Source organism: Dipodomys ordii, unplaced genomic scaffold, assembly GCF_000151885.1.
Source record: "Dipodomys ordii isolate 6190 unplaced genomic scaffold, Dord_2.0 Scaffold7, whole genome shotgun sequence".
Taxonomy (NCBI): Eukaryota; Metazoa; Chordata; class Mammalia; order Rodentia; family Heteromyidae; genus Dipodomys; species Dipodomys ordii.
Genome location: NW_012267223.1, coordinates 11,793,989 through 11,818,424, shown reverse-complemented (window position 1 = coordinate 11,818,424; position 24,436 = coordinate 11,793,989). Strand labels below are relative to the sequence as shown.

The 24,436-nt window shown below is 53.2% G+C and overlaps 1 protein-coding gene across 7 annotated transcripts; it reads right to left on the bottom strand.

Moving 5' to 3' along the window:
• Nucleotides 1-273: 273 nt before the first annotated feature.
• On the bottom strand, nucleotides 274-17,430 carry Gprc5c (G protein-coupled receptor, class C, group 5, member C). 7 transcript variants are annotated; one of them, XM_013038038.1, is made up of 6 exons: nucleotides 17,358-17,430; nucleotides 16,283-16,423; nucleotides 7,763-8,866; nucleotides 5,418-5,512; nucleotides 2,682-2,831; nucleotides 274-665 (listed from the first exon to the last, which is right to left on the bottom strand). In XM_013038038.1, the coding sequence occupies exons 3-6, from the start codon at nucleotides 8,832-8,834 to the stop codon at nucleotides 633-635; spliced, it is 1,350 nt and encodes a 449-aa protein (XP_012893492.1). In that variant the 5' UTR covers nucleotides 8,835-8,866; nucleotides 16,283-16,423; nucleotides 17,358-17,430; the 3' UTR covers nucleotides 274-632. The 7 variants fall into 7 exon arrangements, with proteins under 7 accessions (XP_012893492.1, XP_012893491.1, XP_012893493.1 ...); XM_013038037.1 differs by lacking the exon at nucleotides 17,358-17,430 and adding an exon at nucleotides 16,730-16,982; XM_013038039.1 differs by lacking the exon at nucleotides 17,358-17,430 and adding an exon at nucleotides 16,828-16,982.
• Between the last annotated feature and the right edge of the window lie 7,006 nt (nucleotides 17,431-24,436).

The following is a 24,436-nucleotide window of genomic DNA, read 5'->3' as shown; positions in this document are numbered from 1 at the left end:
TTCACCCAGGCGGAGTGGGAACAGGATGATGGGCAAAGGCCAGGAAGATCCAATGTCAACACAGATCCAATGTCAGCCAGGTACCAGTGGCTCACACCTGCAACCCTAGCGACTCAAGAGGCTGAGACTGGAGGATCGAGGTTGGAAGTCAGCCTGGGCAGACAAATGTGAGAAACTTTTTATCTCTAGTTAACCAGCAAAAAGCTGGAAGTGATGTGACTCAAGTGGTAGAACGCCAGCCTTGAGTGGAAAAAATAAGTAACAAGCTAGAGTCCAAGCTAGAGGCCCTGAGTGCAAGCCCCAGGACTGACACACATGCACATACAGGAGGCATGAGGCCCGATGAAGTATCAGGAGAAGGTGAGCAGCAGCTGCAGCCAGCTCCTCATACATGTTGTCACTCAGGGAACAAGAGGCTGGCATGGACAGAGACAGGGTAGGGTGGCCCTAGGAGCCCCAGTCACGTGCCTCAGGCCTTCCCAGTCCCCTCACTCAGTGCACTGCTTCTGATTGATGGCCTCCAGTCCCTCCCAGCTCCAAGAACAAGGTTGGGAAAGAAAGGTGCTGGGCCCTGCTCAGCGTGGGCATGAGCAAAGAGGGCATCAGGATACCGTGCAGTCCAGGGAGGGCGTCTACCATCTCGTTTTATTTTGCGGGGACTGAGCCTAAAGCAACCAGAAAGAACAAGAGTCAAAGGGGAAGGATCCGAATGTCCTGAGCCCAAGTACGATTGATGCAGTGCTAAATCAAAATAAAGTTTGTTCCCAGGAGGACACATGCCATCTAAACACAGGATAAGGCTGCGAGTTTTATTTTTGCTTCCGGCAACCTTTCTCTCCCTTTCAACGCAAATATGTTTCCCCTTATAACCAGTGTCAGAAACAAACATTTCCAGGCTGGGGATGATGGGCGGGCCCCTCCCCAGCTCCCTAGAAAAGCTGTGTCACAGGATTAGGATACAGAAGCTCCATTCCAGCCATAACCCAGGACACCGCAGTCTCAAGAAAACCTGGTCAAGTTGAGAACTGGTGGCTCAGGTCTGTTTTTCCTAGCTACTCAGGAGGCTGAGATCTGAGGACCATGGGTTTAAAGCCAGCCTCGGCGGACAAAATACAAGAGACTCTTATCACTACTGAATCAGCAAAAAGCCAGAGGTGGTATGGTTCAAGCAGTGGAGCACTGACTTGGGAGTACAGAGTGCCAGGCTCTGAGTTCAATCCCCAGTACTGGCATAAAAGGAAGGAAGAAAACCTGGTTTTAGTCTTGTCACCTGCAGAGGTCCTGTGCAGCCTCCCTGGGTCTCTTAGGATCAACTTCCTAAGGCTCTGCTTAAGCCTAACATGGTTCCATTCTGAGATGTGGGGTCTAGAAAGGAGAATGGTGGTATTGTCTGCCTCCTGGGACAGCTGCAGGGGAAAGGCTTTTTCTGACAGTAAAGTCCTGAGCAAATGAATACTGTAATTCCTGAGCCAGCCAGGACCCAGTTGCGCCTCGGTTAAATCCATGCTGTAAACAACCCTAGCCTTCTCTGAACCATCTTTCTTACCTCGCAGGGTGTCATTTTATCCCTCATCCCCTAAGGGACCTTCATTCTCTTCTTTCCAGGAGGAAGTGAGATTAGCAGAGCTCCCTCTTAACCCAGAACACTGCCTGCTGAGTGATAGTTCTGCCATCCCTGTTCCCCAAAGGCAGCCAGTGTGGAGGGGGAGGGGTAGAGGAAGAGGAGATCCCAGAGGGAAAGCTGCCTAAGGTTATACAAGCCCAACTGTGGGGCTACACCCCAGGCAGGAGCCAAACACAAGCCAGGCACTGTGGCTCACGCCTATAATCCTAGCTATTTAGGAAGCTGAGGAGATCAGAGGATCGTAGTTCAAATCCTGCCTGGACAGGAAAGTTTGAGACTCTTATCTCCAATGAACCACCAGAAACCAGAAGTAGAGCTGTGGCTCAAAGTGGTAGCCTTGAGCAAAAAAACCTCAGGGATATTACCCAGGTCCTGAGTTCAAGTCCCACAACTGACAAAAAATAAAAGGAGCCAAGCCCAAGGGTTCATTCTGATTATAGTGGATATAGATGAAGACTGCACCTCAGAACACCCTGAGTGGAGGTGCCAACTCCTGATGGCACCAGCAGTATCTGGTAACATGAGCTGAATTTTGGGAGGGAGGGATGGAAGCCCACACAGGCTGTGGAGGAGAAGAGAGAGGGTCAGAAAGCATAAGGCCACAGTGTGAGTTAACAAAGCAGAAATGTGTTTATTAGGCACCCTTGGTCCTCACAGAGGAGCAAGATCAGGCCCGTGGTGCCAGCTCAGAGACCTCCAGAGAATGTAGGCACAGGCTGGCCATCACCCCAAGAACACATTTGGCCAGAGCAGGAAGTGGCCCAGGCACCAAGCTGGACTGGTTCCTGGACTCTACAAACACTGAGGAATGGGTAGGGACCTCAAGGATGAGGACCCTCCCACAGTCAACATTGGCAAATGGGGGAACCTCCTGGCTCCGAGTCACAAGCTGCTTGGAGCCAGCAAATAGCCACAGAGCACGAGGGTCCCTGGGGGAGCAGGGAGTGGTCCTGGCCAGGGCTGGATCCCAAGGGCCCTCCCCAGATCCGCCCCGTTTCCTCCTGGCCATGCCGCCGCCGCCGCCACCTCAGTCCCACACATAGGGGTTTCTAAAGACCTGGGAGTTCTTGCCATCTTTGGAAGGTGTGGCCGCCTGGTGGCTCTGGGCCATGTACATGTCTTCAGCCCGCAGGGTTGAGCTGGCACTGCCCATCACCTGGCTGTTGGCGGTGGCTCGTGGGAGGATGACGTCATAAGACGTTTCAGCCTGGAAGAAACAACAGGTAGTCACGGGGGAGGGTCCCTGCCTCCCCCAGACCAATCCCATGCAGACACTCCATTTCCGGCAGCCTTCTGCCTGCCAGCTCTCACTTCTTGTCCCTTCTGCCCATGCTCTTTCTTGTCCAGTAGAGCCAGAGCAGCCTCAGATGACTAACTCCACTTTTGGAAACAAGAGGGCTTTCCTGGAACCCCTAATTCATCTGGCCTGTAGCCCCCGCTGGCCACCTTGGAGCTTCCCAGATGGGGACCCTCTTTCTTCCCCAAGCTCTCTCTCCTGCTTTCTAGTTCCTTAGGGAAGCCTCCAGTCCACTGGATGCTGAGCTGCACTAAACTGCTATTATCCACTAGTAACATTACTAGTGGATAGCTTCCTCTGATGAATCATAGCTAATGCCCCACCCCATTCAATGCCACTATAAAACCATGTGCCCTTCCGTTAGGCCCTGGCTAGGTCCATGAAACTTTGGTGTAGGAGTCTGGGCTGGTGAGTCTGGTTTGGAGACTAAAATTCTAAATTCTGGGGGCTGGGAAGATGGCTCAGTGGCAGAGTGCTTGCCTTGCATGCGTGAGGCCCTGGGTTCGATTCCTCAGCACCACATAAGCAAAAAGAAAAAAGCTGGAGGTGGCACTGTGGCTCAAGTGGTAGAGCACTAGCCTTGAGCTGAAGAGCTGAGGGACAGCGCGCAGGCCCGGAGTTCAGGCCCCACGACCGGCCCCCCCCAAAAAAAATATTCTTTTTTTTTTTAATTTTTTTTTTTGGGTCCAGTTGTGGGCCTGAACTCTGGGCCTGGGCGCTGTCCCTCAGCTCTTCAGCTCAAGGCTAGCACTCTACCACTTGAGCCACAGCGCCACCTCCAGCTTTTTTTTTCTGCTTATGTGGTGCTGAGGAATCAAACCCAGGGCCTCACGCATGCAAGGCAAGCGCTCTACCACTGAGCCAACTTCCCAGCCCCCCAAAAAATATTCTAAATTCTGGAGCTGCAGCTGGCCAGTGGGTTCTGGGAACAGCGTCCCAAGGCAATGGTTTCCTGTGGTGGGGGCTGGGTGGTAAACCTGCGGCCCCACCTGCCAAATCCCAGTGGAAAAGAACTGCCACAGACCTCTAGATTCCCAAGACCTTATCTGAAGGGGTGCAGGTGGCCGCCCTGCCACTCCAGGAACACCTAGATCCTTTGGAGGTCCCAAACCTGGGCTCAAACCAGAATCCGAGTAACTGTTTCAGCCACACCTCCAGGGATCGGGGAGGCCACCCCCCAGAGGAACTGGCAAGTGTTTAACCACTGGGATGGGAAGTAGGGAGCCTTGATGTTCTGTTTGCGGACTTTTCTTGGGGGTTACCCCCGGCTACTCCAGCAGCTTCACCAATCCCAGGTTGCAGATGCCAAGGAAGGCTGACAATCTATCCCAGTGTTGGCCAGGCCTCATATCTACATTTCCAACAAGTTCCCAGGGGATGCTTATTCAGGGACCAGGCTCTGAGAACCAGGCAGGAAGCGTCTCCCAGCTACAGTCTACATCATACTCAAACATTAACACTGGGGAGGCTGGAGAGACAGGGCAGCCTGTGGAGGGGCAGCTCCTCCACTGGGGCCAGGGGCTGGAGAAGACAGGCTGAGCTCTGGATCTAACCAAAAAAACTCTAGCCCATCCCTACCCTTGGCCACAGCCTGCTCTCCCCAGTCTGGAAGCTGAGGTTGGAAGTTGCAGATACCCCAGCCCCCAGGCTCAGCAGGAGGGGTGAGGGGATGGGAATGGCCCCCCGGCTGACCTCCGGCTTCCTGTTCCCAGCATCCTGCCAAGGCAGGTCGCTGACCTCTCCAGCAGCCACTGCCAGCCAGGAGTCGGAACATATATGGAGTGGGAATCTGACCCACAGCCTTCCTGTCCCGCCCCCCTTCCCCCCAAGGCAGCATCTGGCTTCTAGTCCCCAAAGGAGGTTTTAAGGTCAGGACTAGTTGGCTGATGGGGGAGTGGGGGGAGTCAGAGGCCCTCTAGGGACAGCTGTGGTTCAGAACTAAGTATCTATCCAGGCCAGGTGTCAGTGGCTCACGCCTGTAATCTCAGCCACTTAGGAGGCTGAGATCTGAGGATCACTGTTCAAAGCCAGCCTGGGCAAGGAAAGTCCATGGGACTTTTATTTTTGTCAGTTGTAGGACCTGAACTCTGGGCCTGGGCGCTGTCCCTCAGCTCTTCAGCTCAAGGCTAGCACTCTATCACTTGAGCCACAGCACCACTTCCAGCTTTTTTCTTTTTGCTTATGTGGTGCTGAGGAATTGAACCCAGGGCCTCATGCATGCAAGGCCTTCCCAGCCCCTCTATGAGACTCTTATCTCCAATTAATCATTAAAAGCTGGAAGTGGAGCTGTGGTTCAAGTGATAAGAGTGCCAGCCTACACACACACACACACACACACACACACACACACACACACACACACACTAAGGAGTGCACTCAACATTTGAAGGGTGGATGCCGCAGGTGACAAGCACATATTCCTCCCCCCCCTCCCCCCCCCACTCATCAGCCCTCTCTACCCCACCTACCCACAGGGAAGCCCCAGGAACCACTCACCGGGCCTTTGTGCATCAGGGCCATCTCGGTGGGCTGGTACACACTGGTCAACAGTTGCCCATTGTAGCCACTATAAGGTGATACGGGTCTTTTGGCTGCGAGGAGAAATAGGTATGATTTGAGAATCCTGGGGGTGGGGAGCCTGGCTCACCCCCCACTCTTATCCACCTCCCACAACCCAAGCAACAGAAGGGAGGACCACACTGCCTCTGGAGTGACATCTGACCCAGAGTAGCTGACTTTGGGGTACCCCTCCAACCCCCACGCCCCTTAGTACAGATACCCAGGAGGAGAGCACAATGCTGCTTGGTTCTGTAGTACAGCACCCCCCCGCCCAGTCCCTACTCCCCCTCAACAGCTGAGAAAAATGCCCTGTCAGCAACCTTCACATCCTCATCCGCCCTCAGGGCCAGAGGCCAAGAGGGGCACATGGGCCTTCGGCTGCCTTCCAAGATGGCCAGCCTCCAGTTCTGGCCTTTACAGCTGCCAGGCACTGGATGGGGCCAGGGGGGAGGGGGTACAGCTGAGACCCCCCCCCCTGCTTCCCTTCCTCAGCCCAAGTCTTCAAATCCCCACAGGGCAGGGCTGGCCACTGACAGTGTTGTGTTGCATGCCCAATCCAGGGCCTGGCCACAAAGATTGCATGCTCATCCCATCCTTGGCCCCCTGGCAGGCTTCCAGAACTATTTGCAGCTCCAAGAATACTTTCCTGTGCCTTTGGGTGTTGATTTCCTGATCTGTTCCACCCTGCTGGGCACCCCTGGGGTGTTTGAGGGAAGCTGCAGACCAACTCAGAACCCAAGAGTAGCCAAGCGCAGGGTGGCACAGGGCCGGGTCTGTCTCCTGCACGCAGGGACCACAAACTATATACATATCTACATGGCTTCTAAGTGCTAGCCTCACTCTATTGATTTTTCCATTTAGTTTTCTTAAAAAAAAACACCAAAAACCTCATAGCCCAGAAGTATCTGCGAGAACAAAGGCTAGAACTATGGGCCTGACAAACAGATCTCAAGATGAGACCCGAGCTGGGGGGCTGTGCCCTGAAGTTCTGCCCAGCACCCAGGGTGGAGGCAATGGCCAGCAGGTAGGGGCGGAGTTACAGGTCCCAGAGTCCAAGAGGGCAAAGGTCACTCCTGTCTCCACAGCAGGGATTAAGAGGCTCTCCTGGGGCTGGGAAGGTGGCTCAGTGGTAGAGTGCTTGCCTTGAGCTGAAGGACAGCGCCCAGGCCCAGAGTTCAGGCCCCACACAAACCAAAAAAAAAAAAAAAGACTCTCCCAGTGCGGAACAGGCATTCATTCTGGGACACCCAGTGTCGCTGCGCCCCCGCCCCCAATCCCCATGCTCAGTAAGCATGCACAGTAACCATGTCTCAGCTCCTAAACATTTTTTGCTGGTGGTGTTTTTTTAATAACTTGGAACCGTGCAAGGTGCCTGGATTACAGGTATGTGTCACCACATCCAGCTTTTTTCTTCTTTGGGGGCAGTTATGAGGGGACTACAGCATCTACCTTCTTTCTTTACCAATTCTTGGTACTGAGTTTTGTTTGTTCTTCTGTTTCGTTTTGTTCTTTTTGAAAATAGGGTCTTCCTAGGTAGCCAGGCTATCCTCAAATTCAGGATCATTCTGCCTCAGTCACCTAAATGTTGGGATTAACAATCCTAGCCACGGGGCTGGGAAGGTGGCTCAGTGGTAGAGCGCTTGCCTTGCATGCCTGAGGCCCTGGGTTCGATTCCCCAGCACCACATAAGCTGGTAGAGTGTTAGCCTTGAGCTGAAGAGCTGAGGGACAGCGCCCAGGCCCAGAGTTCAGGCCCCACGACGGGACCAGAAAAAAAACAATCCTAGCCACTAGAACTGCTCCAAGTATCTTTATTTCATGTGTACAGGTACTGGGCACTGTCCTTTAGTTTGTCCACTCAAGGCTAACGCTCTATCACTGGAGACAGATCTAAGCCCCTGAATAGCTAGGATTACAGACCTAAGCCACCTTGTTCCTGGCTTGCTCAAAGCATCTTAAACAACACAAAGAGCCTGAGATCAGGGCAGGGTTTTGCGATTGTGCCTCTAGATCAGGTTAGAAAGTGTGGCTGGTACACAGTAGGTGCTCAGTAGATGCTAGTACACAGTTCACGATGTGATGACTTAAGAGCTTTTTCGTTTTCTGGTGAAAGCTGAGGGTAGAACCAGGGGCCTTGCTAGACAAGGGCTGGACCACTAGGGAATACGAAGGTAGAAAATTGTCCACAACCCTAAGAACCTTCCATTTGGCTCACAACCAGTTCTCTGGCCTGCAGTGAAAGATAAAAGAAGGGAGGGACAGAGGGTGTCCACCAGGACTTACCTGAGCCTGGCTCATCCATGGAAAATGCCTTGTTCTCCACAAACATGCTCTGGCCAGTCTGCTCTTTTAGGATGGTCTCGTAGCCCACGCCCCGGGTAGGGTACATGTCACCCTGGTAGCTCTGCTCAGGGCTGGGCTTGGTCACTTGGGAGACCTCGGGGATGACGTAGAAGAGGACAAAAGCCCAGGCATTGGCGGCCAGGGCAATGGCTAGCGTAGGGTCATCCCAGGTGGGGCTGTTGTGCTGCTGGTTGCCGTAGGTGTACATGACAATCCACACCACCCAGATGGCGATGGACATGGTCGTGGTGAGCAGCACGAAGACCCCGTGCTTCCGCCAGCGCTTGAAGCGGCCACACAGGGCAGGCCAGGCCCCCACGAAGCCCCCCAGCAGCAGCAGCATCACATAGATAAGCGCCATGACGAAGTCCATGTTGGCAATGGCGCAGGCAGAAGTCACGGTCCAGGCCGCACTGCCATTGCTCAGAGGGCCCACCTCCCCTCCTCCACTTCCTCCTCCTCCTCCTCCTCGGACCAAGGTGATGATAAGCCACTCGGTGTTGATGATGACCTCCACGAGCGTCAGCAGCAGAGCCACGGCGAAAAGCACCCAACCCCGGGGCCCATGGTTCTTCCGGGCCAGGAAGTTGAGTGCAAACACGTGGGCCAACAAACAGGAGAAGCAGATAGCGAACAGAACCCCGAAGAGGAACCGGCGGGAGGCGCAGGTGGAAAAGTCTGGCTTCACCACGCAGGCGAACACCAGGCAGAAGAGGCCGAGGGTGCCCAGCAGGAAGAAGACCTGAGTTCCCAGCAGGCTCCGTTTCTTGGTGTCCTGCACGAAGGGGAGGCTGGCCACCAGGATGATGGTGAGCACAAACGTGGTGATGATGCCCGCCCCGGCCACGGCCTCCAGGACGATGCCCCAAGCCCCGGAGCGGTCACACAGGTTGTAGTAGATGGGGTTGAGATCTGGGCTGCAACCCGGTGGGGCATGATTCTGAGCCTGGGTCCTGGGAAATAATAAAAGAGGCAATCCCAGGCATATCAGCAGAGTTTGGTGGGTGGCCATCCTGGCTCCCAGGCCAGGCTCCAGCTGGGTCCCTAGAGTCAGAGGAAGAAAAGGCAAAATCAGTTCCCCAGAGCCAGATTCCAACAGGCACCGTGTTCCTCCTCCATCAGAACCAGGGAAGACAGTGCTAGTCCATCAGGAGATGGTCGCCCAGAGCTCTGGGCTTCAGAACGCTTCTTTTATTTTGGGGGGAGGCGAGGGGTAAGGGGGTGGTGTTTGTTTTGTTTTTGGTGCTGGTACTGTGGCTTGAATTCAGGGCCTTGCGCTCCCATGTGGCTTTTTCACTCAGGACTAGTGTTCTACCACTTGAGCCACACCTCCACTTCTGGCAGTTAGTTGGTGGTTGATCTCTCAGATTTGTCTGTCTGGGCTGGCTTTGAACTATAATTCTCAGATCTCAGCCTCCAGCGTAGCTAGGATTTACAGGCGTGAGCCACTGGTGCCTGGCTCAGAATCTTTCTTAACACAGAACTCACACAAAGACTTATCAACTGACCAGAGATGAAACCCATCTGTTATCTCTATTCTTTTTTTTTTGCCAGTCATGGTGCCTAAACTCTGGGCCTGGGCACTGTCCCTCAGCTCTTCAGCTCAAGGCTAGTGCTCTACCACTTGAGCCACAGCACCACTTCCAGCTTTTTCTGCTTATGTGGTGCTGAGGAATCGAACCCAGGACCTCATGCATGCAAGGCAAGCACTCTACCACTGAGCCACCTTCCCAGCCCCTGTCATCTCTATTCTTAAACATGGAAAATGAGAAAATTCTCACTAGTTTCACCCATCAAATCTCGGGCTTAAATACTCCCTGAGATCCAGGAGCTAGAGGTATATAACCTGTTCAGCCCTTCCTCCTCTGCCTTGGAATTTCCAGGGTTCAGGTCAGATTCTACGCCCAAGTCCCTGGCTAGTCAACCATGCATTCCTCCATTAATCATTCATCATTCAACAAGTACTTAACAAACACTTAATAAGGACTTAACAAGTACCTGTGGCAGGCATAGCTGCCAGCCAGAAAAAAAAAGAAGAGATAAGACTAAAAGTTATGTTTACCAAACCTTCCCCAGTCCTACCACTTCCTCCCTTTTTTGTCCTTCATTTCCCCCCTTTAGTGCCAACTTTCCTCTTTAGAGCCTAGAGTTCTTTGTGTGGCTCAGAGGCTGAAGTTAAGAATAAACTGCCAGGTGCTCATAGTCCAAACTTGTTGTGTGAGCTACTCAGGAGACTGAGATCTGAGAAGCCAACCTGGTTTAGACAAGTCCAAGAGACTCTTATCTCCAATTAACTATCAAGCAGCCAGAAGTGGAACTGTGTCTAGAGTGGTAGAGTCAGCCTGAGCAACAAAACAAAACAAAAAACCCAGTACCAGCAAAGGCACAGATACTATGTATACATACACAAGCACACACATGCACACACAAATAAACTAACCTCTTTACTAAGGTGTTAATGACTTAATACAAAAACTCTTCTATAAAGCATTACCATTTTAAAAGCCAGGCAAAAGCAATGCAAAGCCAATAATATTTAATGGAAGATTTAAAGCCATTGTAGCTAAGAACCATATCTTTTATTAACACCAGGAAGGTGTTAATAACGCTGGAGATCTGCACCAAAGAAAACCAGCTCAGCTGGGCGCTGGTGGCTCACTCCTGTAATCCTAGCTACTCAGGGCACTGAGATCTGAGGATTGTGGTTCAAAGCCAGCCCAGGCAGGAAAGTCTGTGAGCTTCTTATCTCCCATTAACCACCAGAAAAACGGAAGTGGTGCTAAGACTCAAAATGGTAGAGTACTAGCATTGAGCAAAAGAGCTCAGGTACAGTGCCCAGGCCCTATGTTCAAGCCCCATGACCAACCAAAAAAGAAAGAAAAACCAGGTCTCCATACCAACTAGATTGTCCCTTTGTTGTTTTTTGTGTCAGTCCTGAGGCTTAAACTCAGGGCCAGAGTGCTGTCCCCGATCTCTTTTTTGTTAGATGCTCTGAAAGTTTATAAAGTCCAAAATTCTATGAAGTACAGGTCTTCCACATTTAAGTCACCCTAAATGTTCAAGTAACTAGTTGAAGCCAGGCCTTTCCCATGGCTCCAGAGACAGCAACCAAGCTTTCCTGTGATGACAGCGACTACTAGTGGCTGATACTAGAGTAGCATTTCTAACTACAGCTCTTAACTACCCCACCCCACCCTCTTTTTTTTCTTTTTCTTTCCTGGTAGTCCAAGCCAGTCTCAAACTCTAATCCTCCTGCCTCAGCCTCTGAAGTTCTAGGATTATAAGCTTCCACCACCACACCCAGCAATGGCTACACAATTTCCGATAAATAACCCAAACTCCCAAATCTCATTCAATAATATGTCCTTCCATAACTGATAAATGATCAATTTTCAAATGTTCTTGCTCCTTGAAAATATTTTAGGTATCATAAGCCAACTTCACCCCCCCCTTCATAGTCCAATTAAGTTTGCTTATTTATCATTATTTTTCCTAAATTACAAGGATCGTAAAAGCCAGTTTCTCTTCGTTTATAATGAAAAAGCTCCTTTCTCCTGAGACCTACTTCAGCTTTCCTAGGGCCTTTGTGTAGTTTGAATCAATAAAGCACCAGTACTACAAACACAAACAATGAGAGAGAGCTAATGGGTAAGAGTAATATGGACCCATCTGGGAGATCCTACATGGTTTAATTCAATCTTGGGGAGTATGGCCCACAGTAACTCAGCTAGAACTTGGGGTACAGTTACAATATGAACCTGAACACTGAAAACAACCAGGACACATTTGCACCTTCCCAAACAGAAAAGATTTGGACAAGTCCCAGTGGCTCAGTCCGGTAACCCTTGCTACTCAAGAAGCTAAACTCAGAGGACTGTTCAAAGCTACCCCAGGGCAGAAAAGTCCAAGTGACTCTTATCTCCATTAACCACCTAAAAGCCAGAAGTGGAGCTGTGGTTCAAGTCGTAGAGTACTAGCCTTGAACAAAAAGCTCAGGGATTACAGCTGGGCCATGAGTTCAAGCCCTAAAACTGGCATGCACATGCACATACACACGTGTACGTACACACGTGTATACACACACACACAGAACAAAAGAGATGTCTTGATTTCAGTCCAAAGTCACAAGAAAAAAAAATCCAGATTCACCAAGTATGGAGTAAACTCCTGTAAGAGGCTGCAGCTGGTTCGTGACAGCCAGAAATGCAGTAGGGCAAGAGCTTGGCAATGCATTCTAGAGAAGCAATGGGGGCTCACTGAAGAAGGCATATCCAGGGCTGCTTTAAGAGATGAGTCTGAGCTGGATATGGTGACTCAAGCTTGTGATCCTAATTACTTGGGAGGTAAAGATCAGAGATTGTGATTTGGGCATGAAAGTTGGAGAGACCGCATTCAATCAATGGTGGGGTGTGTAGAGAGGTCCCAAGTTGTGGGAAAAGCAAAAGGGTTGGGTGCAGAGATGCACATGGGCCATCTCAACAACACAGGGAGGCACAAATAGGAGGATCACAGTCCCAGCCAGCCCATGCATCATGTAAGATTCCATCTTGGAAAGAACTAACACAACATTTGCAGAGTAGTGGAAGTGGAGGGGGCACCTGGCTAGCAAGCAAGAATCCTAGAGTTCAAACTCCAGTCAGTACCACCCCAAAAGAGGCAAGTCGGGAAGGAAAAAAAAAAAGCCCGGGGGCTGGGAAGGTGGCTCAGTGGTAGAGCGCTTGTCTTGCATGCTCAAGGCCCTGGGTTTGATTCCTCAGCACCACATAAGCAAAAAGCCGGAAGTGGCACTGTGGCTCAAGTGGTAGAGCACTAGCCTTGAGCTGAAGAGCTGAGGGACAGTGTCCAGGCCCAGAGTTCAGGCCCCACGACCGGACCAAAAAAAAAAAAAGCCCAACAATCAATTTGTTGGAGACATGTTTATCCTAGCTTAAAGATCAAAGCTAACTATAAAACCACAATAGCCTTATCTGTGCCATCATTGCCAAAAAGCCTCTAAAGGACAGCAGAATGTAGGAAAAGGTATGCAAACATAACTCTCAGGTCCACACCTGAAAACAGCCAGGGCTAAGGGTTTAACTCAGTGGTAGAATGCTTGTCTGGTGAGTGTGAGGCCCTGGGCTCTACCTCCAGCACTGGGTACTGGTAGCTCATGCCTATAATCCTAGCTTCTCAGGAGGCTGTAATTTGAGGATTGTGGTTCGACGCCAGCCTAGGTGGAAAATTCTGAGACTCTAATTTCCAATTAACTATCAAAATGCCAAACTGGAGGCATGGCTCAAGTGGTGTGGTAGCACCAGAAGCGAGCAACAAAGCTCTGAGTGAGAGCACAAGGGCCTGAGTTCAAGCCCTGACATTTTCACAAAAGCAAAAGAGAAAAAAGGAGGAAGAAGACAAGAAAGGCAAGGAGGGAGAAAGGGGAGGGTTGAAAAGAGGAGGAAGGGGAAGTGAAGAGGAAGGAAGAGTGAGAGGAAGGAAGGGGAGGGGAAGGAGCCCTTGCCTGTTCTCTTGCTGACCCCCAGGGCCATGGTCAGCCTCCTACCCCTAAGTTCTCCTGACTGACCAAGTTCTTCCTGGACGGCATCCTTCAAAAGTCTCATCTTTGCCACCAAACCCCTCAACATGGGGCTTGAACTTAGGGCCTGGGAACTGTCCCTGAGCTCTTCTGCTCAAGTCTAGCTGCTCTACCACTTGGGCCACAGCTCCACTTCTGGCTTTTTGCTGGTTAATTGGAGATAAGAGTCTTACACGCTTTCTTGCTGGCTTTGAACCTGGAGCATGAGCCACCCACACCTGGCTTTGCTAGAAAGAACTTAGAAAGAACCAACCAGAAGTCTGATCGTCCCATCCAGGTTGCTCAGCTGCTCTGACACTTCAGTCTCAGGTGAGACAACCTATACCCAATCCTGAAATGTCTCCATTCCTCGGCTTCCCCTCACATAGAGGACACGTGGAGAAACAGAAATACATAGACCTGGAAGTGGCACTGTGGCTCAAGGGGTAGAGCACAGGGAAGAGCGCAGGGACAGCATCCAAGCCCAGAGTTCAAGCCCCACGACTTACCAAAAAAGAAAAAGAAATACATAGACCCAGCTGGGAAAAATAAGACGGGCTGGGTCTGGCTCCCATCCCCTGCTAGAAGAGGGACCCTTGAGACAAGCAGGAGTATTCAAGAGAAGAAAACTCAGAGGAGCTCAGCCAAATACCTTTGACACCCAAGAGTGCACCGTCAGTCAGCAAGTGGTGACTAAGTGACTGCAGGGACCAGGCCTGCCCAGAGGCACTTCCTCAGCACCCCCCCCCCTCAGTCTCTATCCCCTGCTCTGCTCTCAGACTGAGCTTCCTGTGCCCTTGAACACTTACATTCTGTGGACCTGCCTCTCCTACCAAGTGGTTATGTTTGAGGTTGGCAACCAAGACAGACACCAGGACTAGGACACAGTGGGCATGTGACAACCAATCTGCTGAACAGACATGACCCACCTCTGCCTCAGTTGTATTTGTGTAAAGATTCCCAGGGGAAGAAGAGGGACTTCTGCCCTGGAAGCCTCCAGCAGTCCACAAGGTGAGAGGCCCAGCTTCAGACTCATTTCTAGACAAAAGGGCCCTTTGGTTTCATCCCTTTGAAATCAGTCTTAGACATATTTGTAATCATCTCGGAAATCAGCCTTTTCCCAGGGTTCAGCTCAACCACCCAGCCCCCAGTTCTGGTCTGAGGCAGTCCAATCCAGTTCCTGAATCCCTTTCCTCCCTGGGGGGGGGGGCGGGGGAAGCAGAAAGGCTTTCACAGTACTGGGTACTGGTGGGCTAAAGGCTCAGCCAGCACCTACTGGTTTCACTTGGGGGGGGGGGTGGAGGGAGAGATACACACAGGCCTCACCTTTACAAGTACACAACCTTCTCCCTCCCCTCACACCCTTGAAAACTCTTAGAGGAAAATCAGCTCCAGCATCTGGGGCTAAATAGTCCTAAGAGTAAGAGAGTGGGACATGGACTACAGGATTGTGACCAGAGCCACTTCCAGGCTGCCCACCTAGCCTTCCGCGCTCCTCCTGTTCCCCCACCCACTGTTACTACCTTTCCAAACCCCAGGCTAGTTCCGGTCCTCCCTCCAGGGGGCCAATGGTTAACTCACCCTCTAAGGAGGGTCCAGGGAAATGCTTGGGTCAGTAAAGAGTCAGTCACCCCAAATTTCAGGTGCCCCCCCTTTACCAAGAGTGGGCATCTGGGCCAAAATGCCCTGAGCACTGGGAGACTTGGTCTTCGAGGCAGGCAAGGGTCTGCTCTGGAATGTCACCCTGGAATGCACCCCACCCCCACTCTTCCCTCCCCACGTTTAAGGCGTACTGTTGGGGAAGGGGCGGGCTCCAACCCTGCCGAACCACCCATCTCTAGATTCCAGCCCTCCGGCTGTAAGATCGAGATCGGGGGAATTTAAAGCAATTGGATCTTCCCGGCTGTAAAACCGCGGGTGGGGTGGGGTGGGGGGAACAGGATGTGGGGAGCTGGAAAAGCCAAAGACAAGTGAGATCTAGACACCGGGCTACCAGGACAGCAGCCAGAAAACGTGAAATTCCGAACATCCCGCAAAGGGGATTTCGACCCCTGGGTCCACCTCCCTCCGGATCCTACCGGGGTCCACGACCCCCCCCACACACACCCCGCGCCCCTGCAAGTCTAGCCGCGCAGGTGAGCCCACTGTCCTTCCTCCCGTTCCTCTGCGCACCCCGTTCACGGCGGCGCGCACGGCAGCGGGGACGCCGACCCCAAGTCACCACGGACGGGGGACTCGCGCCGAGGGGCTGCGGACAGCACAGATCGCAAAGCCCTTCCTGGGCCCTCCATCCAGAGCCGCTGCGCCGGGCTTTTGCCCCACCCCTAGTCCCCAGCTGGCTCGAATTTGGAAACTTTCTGCACCCCGAGAGGAGTTAGATCGGTGGCCCCCTAGGCCCCCCAGGTCTCCACCCCCAGGCCTCGGCCCTCGCCCACTCCCTGCCAGCCGGACCCAGCTCTTCCGGGCAGCGGCGGGGAGGGCGGAGCGCGCGGCTAGCTGCCCTTACCTGGGACGCGCAGCCAGCCCCGCTTGGGCACAGTGTTTGGAGCCAACTCCAGCCCCAGGCGGAGCGCGGGCCGAAGTGGGAGGGGCTCCACGCGAGGCTCAGGGCCAGAGCCAGCCCTGGCTAGGGTGGCGGGGCCCGGGCCGGGGCGCGGGGCACACGGCCTGCCTCCCGGGGACCCAGACGGAGCGGGGCGCGCTCGACCGCTGGCTCTCGCGCCGGCCTCCTCCGGGAGCTCGGCGTCTCTCTTCGGTGAAGGGTGGGCCAGGCTGCATCACCGTGACATCACCTCCATTCCGGGCGCGGATCCGGCGCCCCCAGAGCTCCAGGTACGCTCAAATCCGTTTACACAGTAACAAAGCCCGCCCTCCTCCGCCCTCCCTCCTTCCCCCGCCTTCCGACTCACCTCCAGGCTCGGCCGAAGCTCACTTTCCGGCCGGGAATCGGAGTTTGTGGCCCAGCCGGCGGGTGGGTTGTTGCTGTTTGCCGCCACGCCCCCCCGCGCGCGCGCACTCCCGCGCACCGACTTTCTGGGCCCGGTGTTCGTCTGTAAAGTGGTTTGGGGGTGCAACTCAGCGCGCTCCGCGGGCGGCGGCCTCTCCGCCCCGCCCTGCCCCGCCTCGCCTCTCCCGGTGCGTGCGCCTACCACAGGGCATGGGGGCCGCTCTGGATCATCTCCCCCCGGGTGGACACCCAGACTTTGTCACCTTACTGGTGGCCTCGGGGGACACACCTGGGGCACCGCCCGCCGCTCTGGGCTGGAGCGAGGTGCACACTCAAAACACAAAGTCCCTCGAGGTCTCCTGCGCCCCCTCTCCCCTCCCCAACTTGCACACGTGGACGCACCACGCACCGTGCGTCCAGATCTTGTACGCGCGGTCCCGTCCGGAGAACTTCTGTCCGGAGTCACCCAGACTCCTACCTAGGGGTTGCCACGCGCGCACCCCTTACCCCGTGGGCCGATCCCAGAGCCGCTGCAGACCGTGGGGCAGATGCCACCGCCACCCTGACCACCCCGCGTTCCAGACCCGGCCCTACTCGGAGCGCGCTCGCCACCCCGCGTCCCAGCTCTCTGTTCCGTTCCGACCAGTCCTCAGCCTCCAGTTCGTTCCCTGAGGGGCAGGGTTTAGCCCGGCCCCCCGCGGCCTCCGCGCTCCTGGCCACGTTGGCTCTGCCTCCGAGCCCTGCCCCTCCGGCGGCCGCGGGAATCCGTGCACGAAATCGGCTTCCTCGGCGCTCCACGCCCGCTCCCCGGCCGGGGCGGGTCCGCGGGTACCACCCGTTCCCTCTCTGGCCCCCAGAATCGGCCGAAAGGGAACCGCAGGAATAGGAAGGCGAATCGCAGCCGGGGCCCTTCAGGCCCTGTAAACAAGAGATTTTTCCGGCCACCTTCCCTTGAGTCCCCCACCACCCCGGTGCCGGGCGGGAGTGGGGCCGCGCTGCCCCCCGGGGGGCCTCATGCCCGGCCTAGGTTGGCTTACGCGGAAGGCCCGAGGGAGCCGAGACGCTCCGGGAAGGCGGCGGTTGTTGGGCCTGGTCCGGGCCCTGGGGACGAGAGGGGAGGGCAGGGTGTCGGGGTGCGGGTTCTCGTGACGCCGAGTTGCCTGGGGGATCGCCAGCGGCGCGCGGTCGGAGCCAGCCGGTGGCGGGGCCGGCGGCCCGGCGTTGTTTGTTCAACCCCGGGCGCCCAGCAGGGGGAGGGGAGGCAGCTGGTCCCGGGCTCGGGGGCAGCCAGGTGCGGGCGGGCAGGGCGAGGGGAGGGCAGGGGAGGGGGACCTCCGGGCTGTGTGTTTGCTTGCCCGGGTCTCTGACTACCCGAGACTCTTAACTTAGTGAATCACCCGGGGTTGCCGGAGCGATAAACCTCAGGCTGGTTCCTCCCCTCGCACTCCAGCCCGACTCTGGGAGGCAATGTTTGCTTAGCAGCGGGGCAGGCGGTGGGGCCAGGCCTTTCTAGAACCCTGGATCCCTTCCGGTGCCTTGCCTGGCCTTGTCTTTGACGGCTGGTCTGGAGAATGTGGGAAACCTTGAATTGTTTCAGGGGCAGCGGGTGTGCAGAGCTGTGTGTGATTTCTCCTTTCCCTCCCCTCTGTCCACCTCTCTTCCTGGGCGAGAGGAGAGTGCCAGCCTTGGGGGTTGAACTCGGGACCTGGGCGCCTGGTCTCTTCACTTTTTAAATTAAGGCTGGTATTCTACCACTTGAGCCACACAGCTCCGTATCTGGCTTTTTGCTGGTTAAGTGGAAATCAGAGTCTCAGGCTGGCTTTCAGCTTTGACCTCCAGATCTCAACCTCCTGAGTAGCTAGGATTATAGGCGAGAGCCACCAGTACCCAGCTTCCCTTTATCTCTCTCACTCCAATAGGCAGGGACCCCATGGACAGATGGCTGGAGTTTTGCCTCAGTGCCAGCAGCTGGGTATCCGTGCAGGAAAGGCAAACAGAAATTAATACCTAACTCAGTTGGCCTGAAGGGGTTGCTTATTGACATAAGTAAAAAGCCAGTTAATAGGTCCCAGAACTAGAGAGCAAACAGCCTGGAAGATGGGAAGACACATGACCCACAGAGCTGAAGTTGAATCTTGGATCCTACAGGCTGAACTGGGGAACTTACTTTCCCTATCTAGATCTTCCCACCTATAACTCTTTTTTTTTTTTTTTTGGTCGGTCGTGGGGCTTGAACTCTGGGCCTGGGTGCTGTCCCTCAGCTCTTCAGCTCAAGGCGAGCACTCTACCACTTGAGCTACAGCGCCACTTCCGGTTTTCTGGTGGTTTATTGGAGATAGGAGTCTCACTGTCTTTCCTGCCCGGGCTGGCTTTGAACTGAGATCCTCAGATCTCAGCCTCCTAAGTAGCTAGGATTACAGGCGTGAACCACCAGCGCCCGGCTTCACCTATAACTCTTGTTTCTTGCAGGGAAAGGGTTGAGGTATCTGATGCCTGGTCACCCCCCCCACTTCTTGCCCTCCCGTCATTTGGAAAAGGGCTGGCATATGGGAGCCCTGCCCCTCAGTCCTGGGGGAGGGGGATGGAATTAAGGCAGCATCTGAAGTCTGCCCTGTTCCCCTGCTCACCCCCACCCCAGCTCTTCTGGAACCAGATCTACCTTCAAAGGACAAAGCAAGTTCCTTTCCACAGATGAGCAGGACCTCCGGGTTTCTAGGATCTTTGTTGAACTCTGCATTGGGTGTCAGAACCTGAGCTGGTTGAGGGGATAGAGAGATGGGGAGGGCCTGGTCCTCATTTCCCCCCCCCCCCCTGTGAATCAGACTCTGGTGGGTGTAGCTACAGTTGGATAGCCTATAATGCTAGAAGGAAAGTTCTGTGGATGTGTGTAGTTCAACCACAGTGCCATCAGTGACCCTCCTCCCCATGTCCCCTACCTTGGTTTAATAAGTCATTGGGCATTTGCACCAAAAAAATAGCACTTCCAGAAGTAACCAGAGCCGGGCACTGGTGGCTCATGCCTGTAATCCTAGCTACTCAGGAGGCTGAGATCTGAGGATTGCGGTTCAAAGCCAGCCCGGGCAGGAAAGTCCGTGAAACTCTTATCTCCAATAAACCACCAGAAAACTGGAAGTGGTGCTGTAGCTCTAGCACTAGCCTTGAGCTTAAGAGCTGAGGGACAGCGCCCAGGCCCAGAGTTCAGGCCCCACTAAGGACAAAAAAAAAAAGTAAGCAGACAGGTCCCACCCACTCGATGCATGGGACTGTGGAGCAACATGGTGCTGTCCCTCATCTTATCCCCCAAGTCCAGTACTGCACTTCCAGTTGGCAGGCAGGGTGATGCTACCTTTCTTCACTTGCCCCTTCTTTGAGCTGCCAGAAAGACTGAAGTCTGGGAGTCTGAGAAGTCTGAGGAAGCCCACACTTGCCAGTGGTGTGACCTGACAATTCTCTGAATCCCACTTCTACTTAAAGGGAAGTGAGCCAGGCACTGGTGGCTTACACCGTTAATGCTAGCTGCTCAGGAAGCTGAGATAAGCTGAGATCTGAAGATCATGCTTCAAAGCCAGCTGGGGCAGAAAGTTGTGAGACTCCTATTTTCAATTAACCACCAAAAAAAGCTGGTCACGGAGGTGTGGCTAGAAAATGTTATGGAGCCAGCCTTGAGCAAAAAATAGCACTAAAGGACAGTGCTTGGGCCCATAGTTCAAACCCTAGTATAGGCACAAAATGTAGTATTTCTAATTTTAGATATGTTCTTCCCACAAGCCTGGCACTCAGACAGTGTCCAGTCTCCCCTCCCCGTGTGAGTGTCTAGCCTCTGTACATTAAGCCTTTCAGTGAAGACATCTAACGGTTTGAACCCATATTCCTGTGGGCCAAAATTGCTTCTCCAACTTTCTTTCAAGTCCATTTCATCATCACCATCACAGGAAGAATGTGCTATGCTGAGATCTGGGCCCTGGCCTGTGTTATCTTTCTATCTCTTTGTGTCTCCACCCTACCCGCCCTGACTTTATCTGACCAAATTGTGTATACTTGTGTGTGTGTCTGTATGTGCTAGTCCTGGGGCTTGAACTCAGGGCCTGGGTGTTGTCCCTTAGATGTTTCACCCAAGGATGGCACCCTGCCGCTTGAGCCACAGCTCCATTTCAGCCCTTTGGTAGTTGATTGGAGATAAGAGTCTCACAGATTTTCCTGCCTGGGCTGGCGTCAAACCTTGATCCTCAGATCTCAGCCTCCAGAGTAGCTGGCATTACAGGTGTGAGCCACCAGTGGGTGGCCTTCCCCCCCCCCCCCCCCCCGCCAATTTTTATTTTGCAGACTGCCTTGAGGAACCTGCTTAGAGGAGAGTGCCCGAGGCCATTTGTGTTTCCCAGAGGGACTTCCAGTGTCCCCAGGGAGCAGGCATCCTGGATGACAGTTTCAGTTTGTAGGAGCCATGGGCCACCTGCCCCCCTCCCCCTTTTAGGGGTTAGAGCCCCTGGCATTATAACTGGGTCCCAGTGGAGTGAAAGCTGTCCCTCTCTGAGCTGAGGGCTGGGGGTGCAGGGGCCTGGAACCTGTGCTGGGAGCCCCATTTGGCTCATAGCCTGCTAGTAAACAGTTTGTATTTCATCCCTCCTCATTCCCAGGCTTGTCATTCACCCCACCTGCCCCAGCTGCCATGCCAGACCCCAAGTCTCCCTTTTCCTTGGGCCCACAGGACTTCCTGCTTGGCGCAGCAGAGACTGGTTATTTTGAGAGGACTCAGATACCACCATGGCCCCTTTAAGTAAGGAGCCAGGGTTCAGAAACCAGGTGACTTAACCACTCCTTCGCCACAACTGGCTACCCTTGGGTGATCCCTCTGGAAATGTACCCGGAAGCAAGCTTTGGGCAGAGCCTGCTGGAATGTCACCTGATGGTGAACCCTTCCACAAGACCTGTGCCTCCCTTACCACCACTACCACCCCCTCCCCCACCTCTGCGGCTCCATGGCCAAAAACCAACTCCGTCCCTGGGACGGAGTTCCCACAGCTGCCCAGGCCTGGCCAGCCTCGGTGGATAGATGAAGCAGATCGTAAGAACTAGTCCTCACACAGACGGGGGTCTAAAGCATTCACAGCCCTGCACCCACACTTTCCAATACCACAAAGGAAATGTGTCACTCCACAGAATCTAGATCCCTTACCAATCAGAATAGTTCTGGGGTGAATGTATCATCTGTGTCACTACCATGATCCTTAAACTGATCGCCATACTTGAAATCTTGCTTCCAGTCACCCCACAAAGCCCCATGCAGTATGGGACACTTGCTCTCTTCACTGTGCTCCTGATAAGTCCAACCTCCTTCCCCCACCCTGCCCCGCTTCCAGCCAAATTTAAGGCCACTGTGATGGGTACCCAACAAAGTGCGCCCTCTTGCTTCCTATGAAAATGGTTACTCCAGCCAGGCGCTGGTGGCTCACGCCTGTAATACTAGCTACTCAGGAGGCTGAGATCTGAGGATCGCGGTTCAAAGCCAGCCTGGGCAGGAAAGACCGTGAGACTCCTATCTCCAATAAACCACCAGAAAACCGGAAGTGGCGCTGTAGCTCAAATGGTAGAGCACTCGCCTTGAGCTGAAGAGCTGAGGGACAGCGCCCAGGCCCGGAGTTCAAGCCCCACGACCGACAAAAAAAAAAAGAAAAGAAAATGGTTACTCCAGGCTGGGAGACTGCCACTTGCCGCCTTCTGGCTTGCTCACATTGTCCCCTGATTCTCCACCCAGCATGCCCTCCTCTTCCACTGTCTCTTGGGGACCATTCCCCCTTTCAAGGCCTGGGATCCTCATGGAAAGAGCCTGGTGCTTCTGTGGTCTTCTCTGTTCCTGGAGCTCCCCTCTGGCTCCCAATTGCTAATCACACATTATTTTTACTGTTAATTATATCTTATGTGTAGATATCTTGTTTCCTCAATTCTAGCGTAGATTCTATGGGGGAATGGCCTCTAATTCTTTGCCTTTCCTTCCTGGCAGTCCTTCACAGACTGCTTTCAACATCTCAAACACGGCATTAAATAGAGAATATTGAAGGATCGATTGGCAATCCAATCAATCTGGGTGAAAGCTGAGAGAGGTTATCAGCCCCCTCTCAGCAGGAGGAGGACTCAAGAGTCTACAGGAATGCAGTGGCCCCATCTCTGGCTCCCAGAATCCAAGGGCAAGAAGTTCAGAAAGATGCTGACTAATCTGATAAATGATACCTATAATAACTTATCTCCATATAGTACTGTACAACTTCATGTTACCCTTTACATGTATTTAGTTTGATATTCACAAGACTGTAAATGTCCAAAAGGTAGATAGATTTTCACAGATGTTAATAATTCTATTTTGTAGATTATGAAACTGAGGATCAAATGATAAGGACAACCATGAGTTTACCATTTGGTGTGTTTTGTTGTTGTTTTGTGCTGGTACTATTATCATTTGAGCCACAACTCCACTTCCAGTGTTTTGATGGTTAATTAGAGGTTAGAGTCTCACAGACATTCTTGACCTTTCTTGGCTTCAAACCGTGATCCTCAGATCTCAGCCTCTTGAGTAGCTAAGATTATAGTCATGAACCACCAGGGCCTAGCTTAACCATTTGTATTAACCCCCTTTGGACTTCCAGGAGGAGTCCTTCTTCCCCAACTTACTTTTCTCGCCCTCTGCACCAGCTCTTACCATTTTTGCCTTATAGATGGTTATTGACATACAGGCATGGCTCAGTTACTAGAGCTTTAGCCAATAGTGTCACTACCATTCAAACAATAGTGTCAAGTCCTAATCTCTGCGCCGCCCCCTTTCCCCTTCCCCCACCAAAAAAAAAAAAAAAAGGTTTTCAAGGGAGTCAGTAGAGAGTCTGCATGGGCCTAAGGAGGACACTAGACAGGACTATAATGATGGAGGCCACAGCTTGGCTTGTGGCAGGGCTAGATGTCCGTCCCCTTCATCTCCATCCATCTACTAGTGGCCCCCAGTGGTCATCTCCATTCTACACATACATGGTGCACTAAACAAAGTCTTTACGATACCCGCTCACAAGGCTGAGCTCTGGTATGTGATGCCTGTAATCCTAGCTACTCAGAAGGCTAAGATCTGAGGATCATAGTTTGAAGCCAACTTGGTCAAGAAAAAGCTGAGGGTGGCGTTGTGGTTCTAGTGGTAGAGCACTAACCTTGATCACAAAGAAGCTCAGGGACACCACCCAGGCCCTGAGTTCAAAGCCCCAGGACCAGCAAAAATAAAAAAAAGTCAAGTGAGAGCTGGAGGCCCATGAGTTCATGCCTCAGTATACACACACAAGATCCAGTCACTGGCCACTCTTTCAATGGGAGATTTGAGGCCATCAGGCACTCTCAACCCCAGCCAAGACCTCTTGTTATCAGGGGAGAGCAGAAGGGCCCAACACACCTACACTCAGTCGGAGAAGGAGACTATGTCTGCTGTAGTGCAGGGCAGGGAGGGTGTGGCCAGCCAGTTGGCTTCTGGGCGGTGTCCAGTCCCAGCTGTTCTCAGCACAGCTTGAGGCTTAACTGTCTCCCTCACCGGAAGGCCAGCATAGGTTGCTGCCGGGGCTGCCGGGAACCCAGTGGGCTATTCTGGGAGTGTGATGGGGCCCGAGGCAGCAGAAACTTCAGCCACTTTGGTTTCCAGGCTGTTCTCCTCCCATCTGATGATAAGGCAGAGTTCAGCCATTATACAAAGCTTGAGGGTTGTAATGGTAGTTGTGGTCACACTAAAGTGGAACCTGGCAGAAGTGGCCTGTGCTCAGCCCTGGGTTGTAACTACTGTCACTCACACAGCCCACAGTCTTTTCTTCCAATTTTACAATTTGTCCTCCTTCCCACCCTGCTACATTAACTCATTCACAGGCCTTCTGGTGCTGTAGCTCCCAGTTGAATCCAATGACAGGTTTCCTCTGAGGGCTTTTTTTCTTTCTTCTTTCTCCTTTTGAGACTGACTGAATAATTCTGTCATGGAAACAAGGAAAGTATGAAGACTGTGGGTAACAAAAGATTAGAGTCAGAACCAAAAAGTGAAGCCTATGGGATCAACCTGATTTTACAGAGATCTTGTTAGAACCCATCTTAGTCCCCCGACAAGTTC